At 38.1% G+C, this 18,500-nt stretch overlaps 1 protein-coding gene across 1 annotated transcript; it reads left to right on the top strand.

Moving 5' to 3' along the window:
• The first annotated feature begins 1,118 nt into the window (after positions 1-1,118).
• LOC133678850 (uncharacterized) lies at positions 1,119-17,656 on the top strand. The gene is made up of 11 exons (XM_062101363.1): positions 1,119-1,202; positions 1,339-1,500; positions 1,595-2,011; positions 3,875-4,045; positions 4,371-5,483; positions 5,575-5,762; positions 13,679-13,753; positions 13,827-14,103; positions 14,337-14,731; positions 16,783-17,019; positions 17,446-17,656. Exons 1-11 carry the CDS (start codon positions 1,119-1,121, stop codon positions 17,654-17,656), a joined length of 3,330 nt encoding a protein of 1,109 aa, XP_061957347.1.
• Positions 17,657-18,500: the final 844 nt, after the last annotated feature.

The raw sequence follows: 18,500 nt of genomic DNA, 5'->3' as shown, positions 1-18,500 counted from the left end.
CACTTGTTTTGGAGAAAAAGATACAAGAGTGATAGTTTTACCATCTGTTACAATAGTGAACCTATTTCTAAAGCCACCATGAATCGCCTTCCGATCAAACTGCAATGGACGCCCCAAAAGTAAATGACTAGTATGCATTGGAACTACATCACACATAACCTCATCAGAATACTTTCCAACAACAAACACAATCAATATTTGCTTAGTAACATTCACTTCACCACATTCATGCAACCATTGCAATCTATAAGGCTTGGATGCTTAATACAACATAGATTCAATTTCTTCACAAGAGTATCACTAGCTACATTAGCACAACTACCATAATCGATTATCATGCTACATACCTTGTTTTGGATGTGACATCGAGTGTGAATTATGTTTTCCTATTGTTGATCTACATCATCTTCTTTGATTTGCATGTTCAGCGCACACCTTGTAACCAAGGCCTCCCCTCAACAGGATATGCAATCTCCTCATAACTACAATCCACCAAAGGTGGCATCTCTTCACTTTTAGATTCAACCTCCTCATGATCTCTTGTAAGCATAACTCTTCGGTTCGGACACTGAAATGCAATGTGCCCCTTCCCTAAAACTTAAAACATTTAATATCTCTATCACGAGTAGGTTGAGATTCAGATTTACCTTTCCCATCCGTATGAGCATCATTTTTGGCCTTAGGTGGTTCGACCTTTGCATAAGGCTTTGGTTGGACAACCCCCTCTCTCTTCAGATTCGGCCTCCATGTTAAGGAACATAAAGCCGAATTGGTCTAAAAACATGTACTGCCCCTTCTCTTTATTTGTCTCTCCCCCTTCATTAACATATGGACCATGTCCTCCAATTCCATACAATGTTGTAATTCTACAACATTCGCAATGCCCCTATTCAGCTCATTTAGAAATCTAGCCATAGTAGCTTCCCTATCCTCAATCACGTGGCTCGAATCATTGCAATCTCCATGACCAAAATTGGCCAAGGAGGGGACATATTCGGCCGCATAGGGATTTTGATTATCTGGGTGATGTAGACCAAAATTTAGGTAGTATTAAGTTAAAAATCCCAGCTTTCGAGGGAAAAATTGATCCGGAAGCTTACTTCGATTAGGGAAAAAAGATGGAGATGATTTTTGACATCCATGGGTACTTTGAAGAAAAGAATGTTAAGTTAGTTGTAGTGGAGTTTACTGATTATACCATGGTTTGGTGGTAGAAAAAAAAGGAATAGAGAAAGACCAGTTAGCACGTGGGAGGAGTTGAAGACTATAATAAAGAAGAGGTATGTTCCTAAACACTATTATACGGAGTTGTTTAATCGTTTACAAATGATTACACAGGGTAGTGAGAGTGCGGAAGAGTATCAGAAAGAATTAGAGGTGGCTATGATTAGAGCTAATGTTAATGAAGATGAGGAAGTAACTAGTTCTAGGTTTTTGAATGGCTTGAATAGAGACATTGCTATTGTTGTGGAGTTACAATCTTATGTTGAAATTGGAAGAGTTAGTGCATTTGGCCATTAAGGTTGAAGGAGAATTGAAAAGGAAGGGTAGTACACGATTGGGAGCTTATTTGGGGTCTTTTTCGAGTTGGAAGATGAATTATAGGAGAGAGGGTAGTGTGACATCGAAGCCCTTGATGACTTCTAAAGTTGCCGAACCTCCCTCTATGAAGAAGCAGGTTTCGACTAGTGAAAAAAAACTTAAAGGAGAAGTCCAATCGAAGCGTAATTGTGATATAAAGTGTTTCAAGTGTCAGGGATTGAGACACTATGCATCAGAGCGTGCAAATCACCGAGTAATGATTCTCAGGGATGATGGAGAGCTTGTGTCCACTAGTGAGGAGTCTGATTGTGATGAGATGCCACCACTTGAGGATGCTAGTGATTTAGAGTATGCTGCTGGTGATAAAGTTTTGGTGATTAGAAGGTCGCTCAGTGTTCAGACTAAGGAGGATGATGTGGAGCAACAAAGGGGGAACATCTTCCATACTAGATGCCTAATCAACGATAAGGTATGTAATATGATTATTGATAGTGGTAGTTGTACTAATGTTGCTAGTGTTACTTTGGTTAGAAAGTTGGGATTGAATACCATAAAGCATGAGGGGCCTTATCCGCTTCAATGGTTGAATGAATGTGGTGTTGGTAGGGTGAATAGACAAGTGATGATTTCTTTTCCAATAGGCAAGTATAACGATGAAGTGATATGTGATGTTCTGCCTATGCATGTTACTCATCTATTACTAGGGAGGCCTGATACGATCCAGGAAAGGTCAAATTCAGATTTTGACGTAAAAAGTGCAACTATCCAGTTTTACAGCAATAGTCATAATTCTCAATCCGACCGTTGGATCGAGCTGCAATTTTATGTGGAGTCTTCTAACATGTTTTCATACCTTGGTTAAAATGTCAGGTCAATCGGAGTTCGGAAAGGTATCGAAACATAGGTCAATAGAGGCGGTACAAATTTTGTTATTTATTTCCTTTTGACTTGTGGACTTCCTATTTGACTAGGATTCTTTTCCTAAAAGGATGTGGCAGCTTATTTGGGAATCTCCTAATTCTCCAAAGATCTTTAATGGGCTGCAACATAGTTTCCAAATGTGGCAAGGATTCATAATTATTTCAGAATCCTTTTCTTACAAGGATTCCTTATTAATCCTAACTACAAAAAGGAAAGAAGACTTCATAATAAATTCTACCTTCAGATCAGATTTCCTAGTCTATTTGGGACTTCTTAATGGTGACAAATCTGATGCTACCATATTTAGGATATTAATTTCGGATTTCTTATTGTTACTATTATTTTCTTCTTAGTTGATGTGCATCATGGGAATTATAATCCATCTTGTAAAGCTAAATCTAATATGCAAGAAGATTCAGATGGCCCAATGACAAGAGCGAGAGCGAAACAACTGTAAAGGGCCTTGACGAGTCAAATTGAAATAATTGAAGCTGCGTCGGAGATAAAAATTAACAATCAGTTTGAAATTGGTTCAAGGATGTTTATTTACCTACAATTGGAACTTGGAGATGGGAAAAGCCCTTGATGGTTCTTTTGATGCTGGGCTACTTGAATTTGGGTTGATATGCAAATAAGTGAAGGAATTGATGTTGTTTATGGTCAGAACAACAAATGAATGTGAACCCGAATTTGAAGTCTTCCATTGCATGTGAAAACAATACTAATCTAGGTGGATTTCAAGTTCAGAACGTGCTCTTTCTAGATTCTCCAACCATGACTGCATTGGACTTTTGTGTAAGAAGATATGGTTGTTTTAAATTTGGTCTGTTTATGTTAGAAATGTCAAAAAACGTGTGCTAGTTAATTTGTCTAGGTTAGTTTGTCAAAGTTTATTTTTTGGGCTTGACTTCTGCCATGTTGAATTTTTCCTAACTTTGGAGGGATGTTTCAATTATAAATATAGTATCAGAATATGTAATAAAGGACTTTTGGCCAAGATTTGAAACTTAATTCACAGAATTAAGAGTTGTTCTTCCAAATTGATTTGTGAAGAACCCTACCTGACTTGTCACTCTTCAATCACAAAGAATGGCGTCGAAATCCTAGATTGATCTCTGTGGCGTCCAGATCGACTTATCAAAGTATCATTCTAGTCTATCCTCCATCTTATTTACCTTGAAATCACTATTATCCAGCCTAAACACCAAAAGAAAGACAACACAACTAGACCCATCCTTCATCCATTTCCGTCAGATTCATTGTTGCTGATTTTCGAATCATTCACGGCACATCATCTGGTATCAGAGCATCAGTTGTGATCTAAGGCAGGAGGCAAAAATAGAAGAAAGGCTTGCTGGAATTGAGGTTGATAAACTTAATTATGGCTGGAGATTTATTGGTTGTGCAACAGGTTCTGAATGCACAAATTGACGTTAATGATGAGCAACGCGAGAACATCTTTCATACTCGATGTCATATTCGAGATAAGGTGTGTGGGATGATCATTGACAATGGAAGTTGCACTAATGTTGCGTCAACTACCTTGGTGGAGAAATTGGGTTTAACTACCCTTCATGACGAGGTTTTGTGTGACGTTGCGCCGATGTCAGCTAGCCATTTGTTGCTGGGTCGTCCATAGCAGTTTGATAAGGATGTGACCTACAATGGACGAAAGAACACTTATTCTTTTATGTTGAATGGAAAGAAGGTGAACTTGTTACCATTGAGTTCTCAACAGGTTAGGGAGGATCAGATACAAAGCCAACAAAAGAAGGTGAAATCACGTAAGGGGCTGTTGTTAGCCAAAAAAAGGAGACATCAAACAAGCATTAGCTTTGGCGGCGGCTGTTTTCACGATCTGGGCAAAGCGATTACTACAAGTATAAGGATTGGACTTACCAATACAGGTTAAGGAATTGCTTGAAGAATTTAAAGATGTGTTTCCAGATGAATTACCTAAAGGGTTACCACCTATTCGTGGAATTGAGCATCAAATTGATTTGGTGCCGGGAGCTTCACTTCCTAACAGACCAGCATACAGATGTAATCCAGAGGAAGCAAAAGAGATTCAAAGGCAGGTTGGTGAGCTCTTGGAGAAGGGCTATGTGCGAGAATCACTTAGTCCATGTTTCGTACCTACTTTGCTTGTACTGAAGAAAGATGGTACCATGAGGATGTGTATGGACAGCCACGCTATCAACAAAATAACAGTTAAGTATCGATTTCCTATACCCAGGCTTGATGATTTGCATGGTGCTGCATTGTTTTCTAAAGTTGATTTGATGAGTGGTTATCACCAAATCAGAATGAAAGAAGGAGATGAATGGAAAACAGCATTTAAAACTAAACAGGAGTTATATGAATGGATGGTAATGTCGTTTGGGTTATCTAATGCGCCTAGTACATTTATGAGGCTTATGAATCATGTTTTGAGGAAGTATATTAGGTTTTTTGTTGTAGTATATTTTGATGATATCCTGGTGTATAGCAAGACCTTTGATGATCATATGACGCATCTTAGAGTTGTGTTTGAAACTTTGCGAGATTCTAAGTTGTATGAGAAACTCACAAAGTGTTACTTCTGTAAAGAAAGTGTCGTGTTTCTTGGATATATTATCTCTAGCAGGGGAGTTAAGGTTGATGAGGAGAAAATTGAGGCAATTCGGGACTGGCCAAAACCTGCTAGTATTGTTGATGTGAGTTTCCATGGTTTAGCTTCTTTCTACAGGCAATTTGTGAAAGACTTCAGCTCTATTGTTGCTCCTATGACAGAATGCTTGAAAAAAGGGAACGACTTTAGATGGAGTGAAGATGCCCATAAAGCTTTTGAGCTAATTAAGGAAAAGTTGTGTACTGCTCCAGTTTTAGCACTTCCAGACTTTGCTAAAACATTCGAAATAGAGTGCGATGCTTCTGGAGTTGGAATTGGGGCTGTCTTGCTGCAAGAAAAGAGGCCGATTGCATTCTTCAGTGAAAAGTTAAAATGGAGCACGTTTGAACTACTCTATTTACGACAAGGAGTTCTATGCTTTGATTCGGGCTCTAGAGGTATGACAGCACTACTTGTTGCCTAAAGAATTTGTTATACATACTGATCATGAATCCTTGAAGTATCTTAAGGGGCAAAGCAAGCTGAATCGCAGACATGCTAAATGGGTGGAGTTTATGGAGTCATTTCCTTACATCATAAAGTACAAGAAAGGGCAAGTTAACGTGGTTGCTGATGCTCTTTCTAGGAGGTTTGCATTGATCTCTATGTTGAATGCAAAGCTGATGGGTTTTGAACAAGTGAAGGAACAGTATGCTTTTTTTTTTGGTAAGTTGACGTATGTATTAAAAGAAGAAGATACAAGCATTATAAGGGGCATATCCCAGATTTACAATGATAACAGAAACATAAAACAACAGATGGCTACAGGCTAGCCACCGACCATAAAACTGGAACATCACTAGATTCGTTAGGGAAACCAATACAACCAGCTAACTAACAAATTAAGAATCTATGTTATTCACCCTCCAAGCTCGTTGGATCCTTTTGTTTTCATTTGTTGGTACGACATTCCTCATCAAATCAAGCTTATCACGAATGATACATTCGATTTGATTAAAGACCAAATTCGACGTTCTAGACATTCCAGCAAAGATCCTTGCATTCCGTTCTTGCCATACATGATACACTGTAGCTGCGAAACTCAGTTTACGAGAAAAATTGACGAAACTCTTACCATGCCAAGAGACAGTGGCCCATCGAATCCATTCATCCCAGCCTTTTGTCATTCTTGGAATGTCGCATCTGTCACAAACATCCCACCAGATCGCTTTAGTATAGGAGCATTCAAAGAACAAGTGGTTGTGATCCTCATTGTGGCGGAGACAAAGTGAGCATCTATTGGGACCATGTATACCATACCGATGAAGTTTATCTTGAGTTGTGAGTTTCTGTTGGACAGCCATCCATGGAAGAAATGAATGTCTTGGAACAACATTCTTGAACCACACAATGTCATGCCATTCAACCATCTGACAATGACGTCTTAGTTGTTCCCAAGCTACTTTGACCGAGAATTTGTGATTTGGCAAATCCAACCAAACTATCTCATCCTTTTGCCCCATCTTAGGATTAGAATTGGAAGGAATAACTTCTATAATGGGGTGCCAGCCAATAGCTTGGGTGGTAGGAGTTTTCCATTCTGAGTTATGAATTAGCACATTCACGTTCGCGTTCTTGGCCATACCTGAATCATAGATGAATCTTTCCCCGTAAGAATCCACGAGTAGGCTGTGAGGATGCCAATTGTCAAACCATAGAGAGGTTGTCATTCCATCTCCTATGATGTACTTCATCTTCGGCCATGCTAAAGATCTAAGCTTTAGAATCTTTCCCCAAGCCCAAGAGCAATTCTGTGGCGTCTTGATTGTCTAGAAATTCCTACCTCGCAACAGATTGGATCTGATCCAAGTAGACCATATTGAGCCATCTGAGTCATTGCACAGGTTCCAAATGTGTTTCAACAAAGCAATCTTGTTCCATTCTGTTATCCTTTTTATTCCTAGCCCCCTCTCCTTTTTTGGAAGACATACCTGTTCCCAGGCCACTTTAGCCCTAGTAGTTCTCATATTTGAACCTGACCAAAGAAAGGATTTCATAATTTTCTCCATATTTTTAATTACTTACCCAGGTAAGAGAAAGAGAGATGCCCAATAGACCTGTATGGAAAATAAGATTGAATTAATCAGTTGTACTCGTCCTACATACGAGAGTGTTCTACAAGTCCAATGTCGAACTTTAGAGGTGATTCGATCCACGAGGCCCTTACAATAAACAGCCTTTAGTCTAGACAAAAGAAGAGGTACTCCCAAATATTTCATAGGGAGCTCCCCCTCTCTAAACCCAAGAATATGAATAATTTGTTCCCTCTCCGCATTTAACACACCGCTCAAGAAGATGTCACTTTTGTTTGGATTTGGATACAGACCTGATAGATCTTGAAACCTTGTGAGCACAGTTCTGATTATACAAATTGAGTTTACATCCCCGTTGTTAAAAATCATCAAGTCGTCAGCAAAACAGAGATGAGAAATTTTGTCCTTCTTGCATCTCAGTGGAACTTGAATTCTTGGTTGGCACTCATCTTGCAGAATAGTCCCGAAAGGATTTCCATACATAGGACAAACAAATATAGGGACAATTGATCCCCTTGTCTCAGCCCTCTTCCCCCCTTGAAAGTAACCTGCAAGCTCACCATTAACGTTGATAGAGAATTGACATGATGTAACACAAACCATGATCCAATCAATGACTGTTCTAGGGAATCCCATTTTTATTAACATAGCGTCAACGAAATCCCACCGCACCGAGTCATAAGCCTTCATCAGATCAACTTTCATAGCACAACGAGCAGGTCCCGTAGATTTATGATAGCCTTTCATTAGTTCCTGAGACAAAAGAATGTTATCACTAATTCTCCGTCCTGAGATAAAAGCAGTTTGATATGAACCAACTAAGGATGACAAAACAACTTTGATTCTCCCAGCTAGAATCTTAGCGATGCATTTGTACACTGTATTGCAGCAAGATATAGGATGAAAATCTATCAACCTTGTAGGATTAGCAACTTTAGGAATAAGGGAAATGGATGTAGCATTCATTTCTTTAAGCATTCTACGAGTCTGAAAGAAGGATCTAACAACGTTGATTACATCTTCCCCAACTATGTGCCACATTCTTTTGAAGAAATGATGTAACCATATTATTCAATAGTTTCACCCACATCTACCTAATGTTTTGTCCATGTTTTATATATAAAATGCCTTGATATTCTTTGTTTTATGTTTTGAAGGCATTTTTGGATGAAAGATGCAAAAAGGAGGTAATTGGAGGTAATTGGCAGGTTTGACGTTCAGTCGATGTTTTGTGCAGAGCGTGAGTTCTAGAGATCGAAATGAAGTAATTCCAGTGGCACTAAAAAGCTAACATCCATACCTTTCTCGAAATGTAATGCAAGAAAAATAAAAGAGAAAGATCGTGGAAATCACATCCTGCAAAGTCAAATCTCGCATTCTGCCAGTGTTGACCTTTGGCCATTCAAAATTTAATATCTGAAGCTACAGAAGTCCAATTGATGCAAACTAAATTTTCATGGATTCCTAATTCAAAGACCTATCCACGCTCAAAATTGCAGCCAAAAACAATGTCATATGAGGGAGATATGATTTTCCAAAGATGACAACTGAATTCTGCCAGCAAATAGGTTTCGTGAAGAAACGAGTCCAAATTACATCCAAGTTTTTATATCAGAAATTTAGCTCCTCTAAGTCAGAGTTTGAAGATTTCATGCAAGGCTATTTCTCCTTTTTAGGAAAAATAGTTATTGAAGTACTTAAATGTAAATTGTCAACTTAAGGAAGGACTATTTTGTAAAATAGAGACTAGGGTTTCTTAGCATATAAAAAGAAAGAGAGAAGGGGCAGCAGCCAGCAGAAAAGAGGGAGAGCAGAAGGAGGCAGCAGCCAGCAGAGAATAAACACAAATTCTCTCCTCTACAAACCCAAAAAATCATGCTCTTTTCATTCTTTAGAAGTAGTTGTTCAATAGTTATGCAAGGCTAAGCTCTTTTCTTGGTTGCAAGGACACAACAAACCTTCGGATTTCAAGAACCGTGAGATTTATTCTTCCTTCTATTTTCAGTTTATGTTATGAATGAGTATGATTGTTTTCCTATGCATATTTTCTATGATTGTTGTTGATGATTGCTAGAGCGGACTCTAAGTTATTGTTGTGAACAATCTATTGCTAAGTTTAATATCAAAACCGGAGTTGTGATATATGAACTTGTGAAGCAACTAAGCTTGATAATTGTGGCGGAACTACATTATTGAACTTAGGGAGAACATTTGATCAAAGTGATACAAGCTGCAGACAGCTTGTATGTTAATCTTGATGAAATTATCTAGTTCTTAAAGCTACCATTAAATTGAATCATTAGTGCGAACATTTTGATTGTTTATTGGTTAGGATTAGTTATACGGCGGATCCGTTAATTAATCAATGTTAAGAAAAGATAAAATTTCAGAACATAAATTGCAATTTTCGTTTCAAGGATCGGTTCTAATTTCTGTTGGTGGATGTGTGCTTGCGACCAAGGTTTGTTTTTCTTGATAAGTTTCGGTTTTAATTGATTTTATTTGCTAGTTTAATTGCTGCCATAGTTTAGATAATCACAAACCAAATCCCCCCAATTACATAACGTACAACATAAAAATCTGACTTAAAACTTCCTCGTGGGATCGACCCCTTGCTTGCTCTATACTATCTTGTGTGTTTTAAGCTAGGGTAATTAATTTGTACGACCGCGACATCGCAACAAGAAACCTGCGTTAAAGCCATCCGGACCAAGGGCTTTGTTGTTCTTCAAACTAAACATAGCATGCTTAATCTCCTCCCTTGTTACATCTTGTGCGAGTACAAGCTGTTGCGTTGAAGACAGTTTCAAGTTAATTGCCGATTCCATCACTTCCTCGTTCAGAACCCTAGGCATCTGATCTACTCCTAACACACAATGGAAGTATGCAATTACTTATGATTTGACTGCCTCGTGTCCTTCGACAACCTCTCCATCCTCCCTTGTAAGTGATAGAAGCTTATTTCTATTCTGTCTTCCATTTACTGATTTGTGAAAGTAGCTAGTATTCTGATCCCCCAAGCTAAGCCATTGTATCATTGCCTTCTGTTTGAAAAAACTCTCTTCAGCCCTGACGGTAGAAGCATATTTACGAACAGCATCCCTTTCCCGCATGCACAAAATTGGATTCTCATGCGCTGTATGCAGAGCCTGTTGAGCCTTATCCATTTCGTTTTTTGCATCTTCAACTCTATCTGAAATGTTGGAGAAGTGAGTCATATTGAAAAGTTTCAATTCCTGCTTTAGCTTTCTTAGTTTGCAACACAGCTGATACATTGGACAACCCCCCGAATTCTGATCCCATACCTTCTTCACCAAGGGCATGAACTCGTCATGATCCATCCACATATCGAAGAATTTGAATGGTTTCTTTATGTTCTGATCATTGCCAATAACCTTAACCACCATAGGAGAATGGTCTGACATACCCGAAGGCAAAAATCTCGCTTCCGATAATGGGAAGTTCAGATTCCACTTCTCATTGACAAGCACTCTATCTAGTTTCCATATAATCAGATTCTCAGGACATTGGTTCGACCAAGTATAATGCATACCTGAATACCAAAGATCATCTACTTTCGCTTCTCGAATACATGTATCCAATCTGTCCATAGTACCGGCCCACGTAGTAGACCCTCCTAACCTGTCCGACTGGTTGCGGATAGCATTAAAGTCACTCATAAGAATCCACGGGGTTGACTCCCATCCATCACTATGACTCACTATATCAGACCATAATGCCTCACGTAAGGAATCATTATTGTCTCCATAAATAATTGAAGTATTGAAACTGATATTGGTAGCTAATGTAATGACAGAAACATGAATAGCCTGGTCTGACATTCCGAAAACATCCACCTTCACCGTATCAGCATTCCAATAAACCCAAATACGACCACGACAAGAGAAATCATAATTATACAAGAAGGACCAAGAACGCAGAAGAAGTTGAGAAACATTATCTTTATTCTTGTCTTTAACTCGAGTTTCAACCAGACCAAAAAGAGCTATCCTTTCTTGATGGATGAGCCGACACAATTCTGAATGCTTTATAGGATCATTCAAACCTCTAATATTCCAACATCCAATAATCATAGGAAAATAGAGAGGAGTACAAACAGCAACACAAAGATTACCTTGACGTGCCTCCTGGAGGGGAGCCAGATTTCGTATTCTTCTTTGAATAGGCTTTTGAACCCTTTTTCTTTTTCTCTAGAAAGTCTCTAGCCTTAATAGCTAACTGATTAACAGTTTCCCTTTCGGTGGAATTCAGGGTTTGAGGGGTTGTCAGGATCGTTGATGTTAACTCCTTATCGGTTCGTTCCCCATCTGTATCACCTCCCATTGCGTCCATATCTTGATCTAAAGCGGTACTTGCAGCCCCTTGCTCCTGTTTCATGTCTTGTCGTAAGCTCTTCAAGACAAGAGGAGAGGAAGGATTTTCATCTTCATGACAAGCAACATTGCGCACATCTGATGCCACATGATCATTCATATTACAATCAGACATATGTATACCAGATGTTGAACAAGCATTCTCATTACAATTACCCACTTTAGATGCCAAGGGAGCATTCTACCCACTCACAGAACCCTTGTTTCGTTTACCAACTACCTGCCACTGAAATTGATTCTGCTTGTTATCCGTAGATTTAGAGTTCATAGCTCCTAGATTCCTCTTACCCTCTGCCACCACTTTAAGATTATCAATGTTATTAGTAGCACATAGCGTTGTGGTGTGTCCAAAGACATTGCAATTACTGCACTTCGACGGTATCCATTCGTACTCAGCTGAAATTGTTATGAATAACCCATTTGGACAGCGAAGATCATATTCCTTAACCAACGTCTTCGAAGCATCTATCTCAACGCAAACTCTTGCGTAACTAAGCCTTTTACGCAACAATGTAGTATGATCCGCATGAAGGGGGACTCCAATAGCACTCACTACACAGCTCAACCCCTTAATAGTCCAATACTCGAGAGGGACATTATACAGCCTAACCCATACTGGAACTCTGGCCAAATCATCTTTCAAAAATTGCATGTTCAGTTGCCAACGTTTAAGCACCAAAGGCCTGTTTGCCATGTGCCATGGGGCTCTTTCCAGCACATTAGTGACATGATCGACAGAATCAAAAGTGAAGATGAAGAAACCATTATCCGAAGACAAAACTTCTGATAAACCGTAGGAGCCCCATATTCTTTTGGCAATAGAATTAACCACGGGATACGGTAATTTCTGCCCCACAAAATGACCAACTAGGGTGGATTTCCAAAATTCACAGCCAACTTCAAACACATCAAGTGGAGGAGCTACTGTCACACGACCATCAGTCATAGTAGGGGGAGCAAAGTGCAGATTACAGACTGAACTAATGCCAAGGCTCTTGCTACCCTCATTGTCATCAACATCAGAACCCTTCAAAGCATTTAAAAAATTCAATTTGGGTCTAAGTTTTAGTTGTTCTTGTTGATGAGACCCTACCTTCACCTCATCAACTTTAGAACCCAACACATGGTTCATTTCTGGAACAACATTAGAAGCTTGGATAGTATAGTGTTTCTCTATGCTACAATCAGAATCAGCTTGAAACTGAGAAATCCTCATCCCATGGCTATTCAACATATCTTGCAGTTCTAATCTTAATGCAAGTCCAGACTTAACTTGATTGTGTTGTTCAATGTTAGAGCTAACCATTGGAACATTTTCCATAGAAGAACATAGAGACATTATGGTAGCATACAAATACTAGAGAGAACAAAATTCTAACAAGATAAACTGAGTCCAAGAAGCAACCTAAACTCAGAAATAACAGCAACCTAATCTCATAAACAACAAGATGCAGATTAGTTCATGAAGGAAGAAGAGAATTACAGAATTACGAGGCCAATATCTCCCAGCAAACTGATTGTAACAATGATCCGTTCGGTCAAGATGTAGAGTAGGTTTCGAAGAACAATATACTCAAAAATGGTAACGATCCAACGGTGAATAAAGGAGATCAAGCTACAACAAACCACTCTGAAACTAGCAAGAAAAATGAAACTTTTTCCAAAGAACTGTGATTTAATCTTCACATATGGCAAAGGCCTTCATGTCTATGACAGCCATAAGAGAAATCATGAAGAAAATCCATTCACTATGCTGCAACTTCACCACTTCTTTATAGTTCCAGAATTGAAAATGCAGAATAGTAGAAATATTGCGAGATCAATATCTCTTACCTCGTTGATTGGATAACACATCCGTTCGGTCAATGTTGAGAGAAGGTTGGAAGGAACAACATAGTCAGAAATGAGAACAATCCAACGGTGGACGGAGTAGATGTAGCTCCGACAGCACCACACACTCTCTCTTTCTCTCTTCTCTCTCACTCTCTCTCTCTCTCTCTTTATATATATATATATATATATATATTCTTTGACTTGAAGGATCAATCTGAATGAACAGTATGCTAATGATTCCTACTTTGCTAATGTGGTTGCCGAATGTGCAAAGGGAGCTTGTGATGGGTTCTTTATGCATGAAGGTTACTTGTTCAAAATGGGCAGAATGTGTATTCCTTCAGGATCGTTACAGGAGTTGCTTGTGCGAGAGGCTCATGGTGGTGGTCTTAGTGGTCATTTTGGGGAGAAGAAGACTTATGAGCTGCTGAAATAACATTTTTTTTTGCCTAGCATGTTACGGGATGTGCACAAGGTGATTGAGAGATGTGTTATTTGCAAGAAAGCTAAGGTTAAGGAGAATGCATATGGATTGTATATGCCATTGCCTATTCCAGAGCAACCATGGATGGATGTTAGCATGGACTTTGTACTTGGGTTACTAAGAACACAGAGTGGAAAGGATTCAATAATGGTCGTGGTTGATCGATTCTCCAAAATGTCTCATTTCATTCCTTGCAACAAAACTGACGATGCAGTACATGTTGCTGATTTGTTCTTTAAAGAGATTGTTCGTTTACATGGAGTTACTAAAGCATTGTCTCTGATCATGATACAAAGTTCTTAAGCCACTTTTGGAAAACTCTTTGGAGGAAGCTTGGAACAAAGTTACTTTTCAGTACGGCATGTCATCCACAAACTGATGGACAAACTGAGGTAGAAAACCAAACTTTATCTTCTTTGTTATGAGCTATTATACATAAGAATTTGAAGAGTTGGGATACTTGTTTTCCTATTGTGGAGTTTGGATATAATCGTAGTGTGCATGGGGCTACAAAATTTTCACCATTTGAGGTTGTGTATGACTTTAATCCTTGTGTTCCTATTGATCTTGTTCATATTCCAATTGATGAGAGGACATCTATGGATGGAATTAGAAAGGCAGAATTGATAAAGAAACTACATGAGCAGGTTCGATTACATATTGAGGAGAAAACGACAAAGTATGCTAAACAAGCTAACAAGGGGCGGAAAATGGTTAGGTTTGAACCTAGAGATCTTGTTTGGATTCATATTAGCAAGGGCAGATTCCCATGCAAACGTAAGTCCAAGTTGATGCCAAGAGCTGATGGTCCATTTCGGATTATAGAGAAGGTGAGTGACAATGCATATAAGGTAGATCTTCTTGTGATTACAACGTATCAGCTACTTTTAATGTGAAAGACTTGACTCCATACTTGGATGACAATGACGATGACGATGACGATTCTGATTTGAGGACAAATCATTTTCAACCAGAGGCTGATGATGTGCATCATGGGAATTATAATCCATCTTGTAAAGCTAAATCTAATATGCAAGAAGATTCAGATGGCCCAATGACAAGAGCGAGAGCGAAACAACTGCAAAGGGCCTTGACGAGTCAAATTGGAATAATTGAAGCTGCATCGCAGTTAAAAATTAACAATCAGTTTGAAATTGGTTCAAGGATGTTTATTTGCCTACAATTGGAACTTGAAGATGGGAAAAGCCCTTAATGGTTCTTTTGATGCTGGGCTACTTGAATTTGGGTTGATATGCAAATAAGTGAAGGAATTGATGCTGTTTATGGTCAGAACAACAAATGAATTTGAACCCGAATTTGAAGTCTTCCATTGCATGTGAAAACAATACTAATCTAGGTGGATTTCAAGTTCAGAACGTGCTCTTTCTAGATTCTCCAACCATGACTGCATTGGACTTTTGTGTAAGAAGATATGATTGTTTTAAATTTGGTCTGTTTATGTTAGAAATGTCAAAAAACGTGTGCTAGTTAATTTGTCTAGGTTAGTTTGTCAAAGTTTATTTTTTGGGCTTGACTTCTGCCATGTTGAATTTTTCCTAACTTTGGAGGGATGTTTCAATTATAAATATAGTATCAGAATATGTAATAAAGGACTTTTGGCCAAGATTTGAAACTTAATTAACAGAATTAAGAGTTGTTCTTCCAAATTGATTTGTGAAGAACCCTACCTAACTTGTCACTCTTCAATCACAAAGAGTGGCGTCGAAATCCTAGATTGATCTTTGTGGCGTCCAGATCGACTTATCAAAGTATCATTCTAGTCTATCCTCCATCTTATTTACCTTGAAATCACTATAATCCAGCCTAAACACCAAAAGAAAAACAACACAACTAGACCCATCCGTCATCCATTTTCATCAGATTTATTGTTGCCGATTTTCGAATCATTCACGGCACATCATTAGTTTAGGATTTATTTATATTATTTGGGTTTAATTGTAAGTGGGCATCATATAAGTCCACATAAGGGGTCCATTAGGGTTTATTTTAGTTTGGAGTCACTATAAAGAAGGGCAAAAGCAGACATGTAAGGTTAGACAATTCAGATTAATAAAACTTCTTGTTTGCCCCACTTTGTATGTGTGTGTTGGTGAGATAATCTCCCTTCCATGGTTCTCTAAAGAACTAAAAACCGACTTATCGAAGAACAACTGTCTTCGTGGCATCATTCCTTATACTTCTCGTTCGCGAATCAATATTCGTTGGGTAGGGGTCTCAGTTTCGAATAGTGCTGGTGCCTAAGTACAAGTTATCTTTGTGTCACACTCCTATCAAACCTGATTTACTTGGCTTTCCACGAATTGATGTCTTTGCGTGTGGGTTGTGTGACCACGTGATCACGAGGTTCGCATCAAGGCCTTTGCAATTTGATAAGAAAAGCCAAGCATGATGGGTTTAAGAACAAGTATTCATTGGAGAAAGATGGTAGAATTTATATACTTGCCCCACTAACACCAAAGCAAGTGTATGAAGATTAAATTCAGTTGAAGAAAAGCTATAAGAAAGTGCACTCATATTCGACAAAAGTGGAAGAACACGCAGAACAACATGGTGAAAATGTGAGGAAAAGTGAAAATAAAGTGAGCCATGAGTTGAAAACAAAAGGGGACAAAGTTTCGACCCTTAGGAAATTAAGGGAGGGTCACGACCAAAAAGAAAAAAATAGAAAGGAGGCCGAGGGTGGAGAAAAATGAGTGGAGAGAAGAAAGAAAGGATGAGGAAAGAAGAGTGTAGAAAAAATAGGGAAAAACCTTAATTTCTTTGCAAAATCTAGTGATCTTAAACATGCTTATCTTTTTGAATCGCCTATGATTTTACTTGTGTATAAGGAGGCATACTTTAACTTTGATAATTTGGATTCCTATGTTTCTTGTGTTGTTAAAGTTCTTTTACAAGAATTTGAAGATGTCTTTCTAGAAGAGATAGTGGCTTGCCGCCAATTAGGGGAATTGAACATCAAATCAACTTTGTTCCAGGAGCATCTATACCAAATAGACCGGCATATAGGAGCAATCTTGAAGAGTCTAAGGAACTCCAACGACAAGTGGAGGAGTTGATGTCAAAAGGATACATTCGTGAGAGCATGAGTTCTTATGCAGTTCCCGTGCTTCTTGTCCCAAAGAAAGATAAGACTTGGCGAATGTATGTCGATTGCAAGGCTATCAATAACATCACTGTAAAGTATCGACATCTTATTCCCACATTAGATGATATGTTGGATGAATTGCATGGTTCTAAAATATTTTTGAAAATTGATTTAAAAAGTTGTTATCATCAAATTAGGATGAAAAAAGGGGATGAATGGAAAATTGCTTTTAAAACTAAATATGGTTTGTATGAGTGGTTGGTTATGCCTTTTGGATTTACTAAGGCACCTAATACTTTTATGAGATTGATGAATCATGTTTTGCGTGTTTTCATTGGTAAGTTTGTAGTTGTCTATTTTGATGATATTTTGATTTATAGTAAGGAGTTTGATATAGATCATTTTAGACAAGTTCTTGATGTGCTTAGAAAAGAGTCCTTTTGAAAAAGTGTGACTTGCATGGATAAAATTATTTTTCTTAGATATGTTGTAAGTGCAAAACGTATAGAGATGGACAAGGCTAATGTTAAGGCTATTCAAGAATGGCCTACACCGAAATCAATAACAGAAGTTAGAAGTTTTCATGGTTTGGCTAGTTTCTATAGGAGGTTTGTTAAAGACTTTAGTACGATAACCTTTTCATTGACTGAAATCATTAAGAAATCCATAGGGTTCAAGTGGGGTGAAGAATAGGAAAATGCATTTAGCTTATTAAAATCAAAGTCAATTTTTGGCACCATTACTATCTTTACATCATTTTAATAAAGCTTTCGAGATTAAATGTGATGCTTCAAAAATAGATATTGGAGCTATTCTAATGCAAGAGAAACAACTCATTGCTTATTTTAGTGAGAAACTCAATGGTGCATCTCTTAACAATCCCACTTATAACAAAGAGTTGTATACATTAGGGAGAGCATTGGAAACTTGGCAACATTATCTATGGCCCTGAGAGTTTGTTATAAGAGTTATATACATTAGTGAGAGCATTGGAAACTTAGCAACATTATCTATGGCCCTCAGAGTTTGTTATACATACCGATCACTAGTCATTAAACACATTTGAAGGGTCAAGGTAAGATAAATAGGCGACGTGCCAAGTGGATTGAGTTTATTGAAACTTTCCCATATGTGATTAAGTACAAGCAAGGTCAAGAAAATTTGGTTGCATATGCTTTATCACGAAGGTATGTTCTTCTTAATACTCTGAATACTAAATTATTAGGATAATGATTTAAGATAATGAACCAAAATGTGGTTGCAGATGCTTTGTCGCGAATGTATGTTCTTCTTAATACTCTAAATACTAAACTATTAGGATTTAAGTATATTAAAGAATTGTATCTTGATGATATTGATTTTGATTATATATATGATGAGTGCAAAGTTTAGGCCAAGGATAGGTTTTTTAGGCATGATGGATTTTTGTTTAAGGAAAATAAATTGTGTGCCTAATTGTTCTTTTTGTGAATTGCTTGTAAGAAAAGCTCATGAGGGTGGTTTAATAGGGCATTTTGAAATTGCTAAGACTTTGGAT

Source organism: Populus nigra, chromosome 18 (assembly GCF_951802175.1).
Source record: "Populus nigra chromosome 18, ddPopNigr1.1, whole genome shotgun sequence".
Classification (NCBI taxonomy): domain Eukaryota; kingdom Viridiplantae; phylum Streptophyta; class Magnoliopsida; order Malpighiales; family Salicaceae; genus Populus; species Populus nigra.
This window is presented reverse-complemented; position numbering and strand designations above follow the sequence as displayed.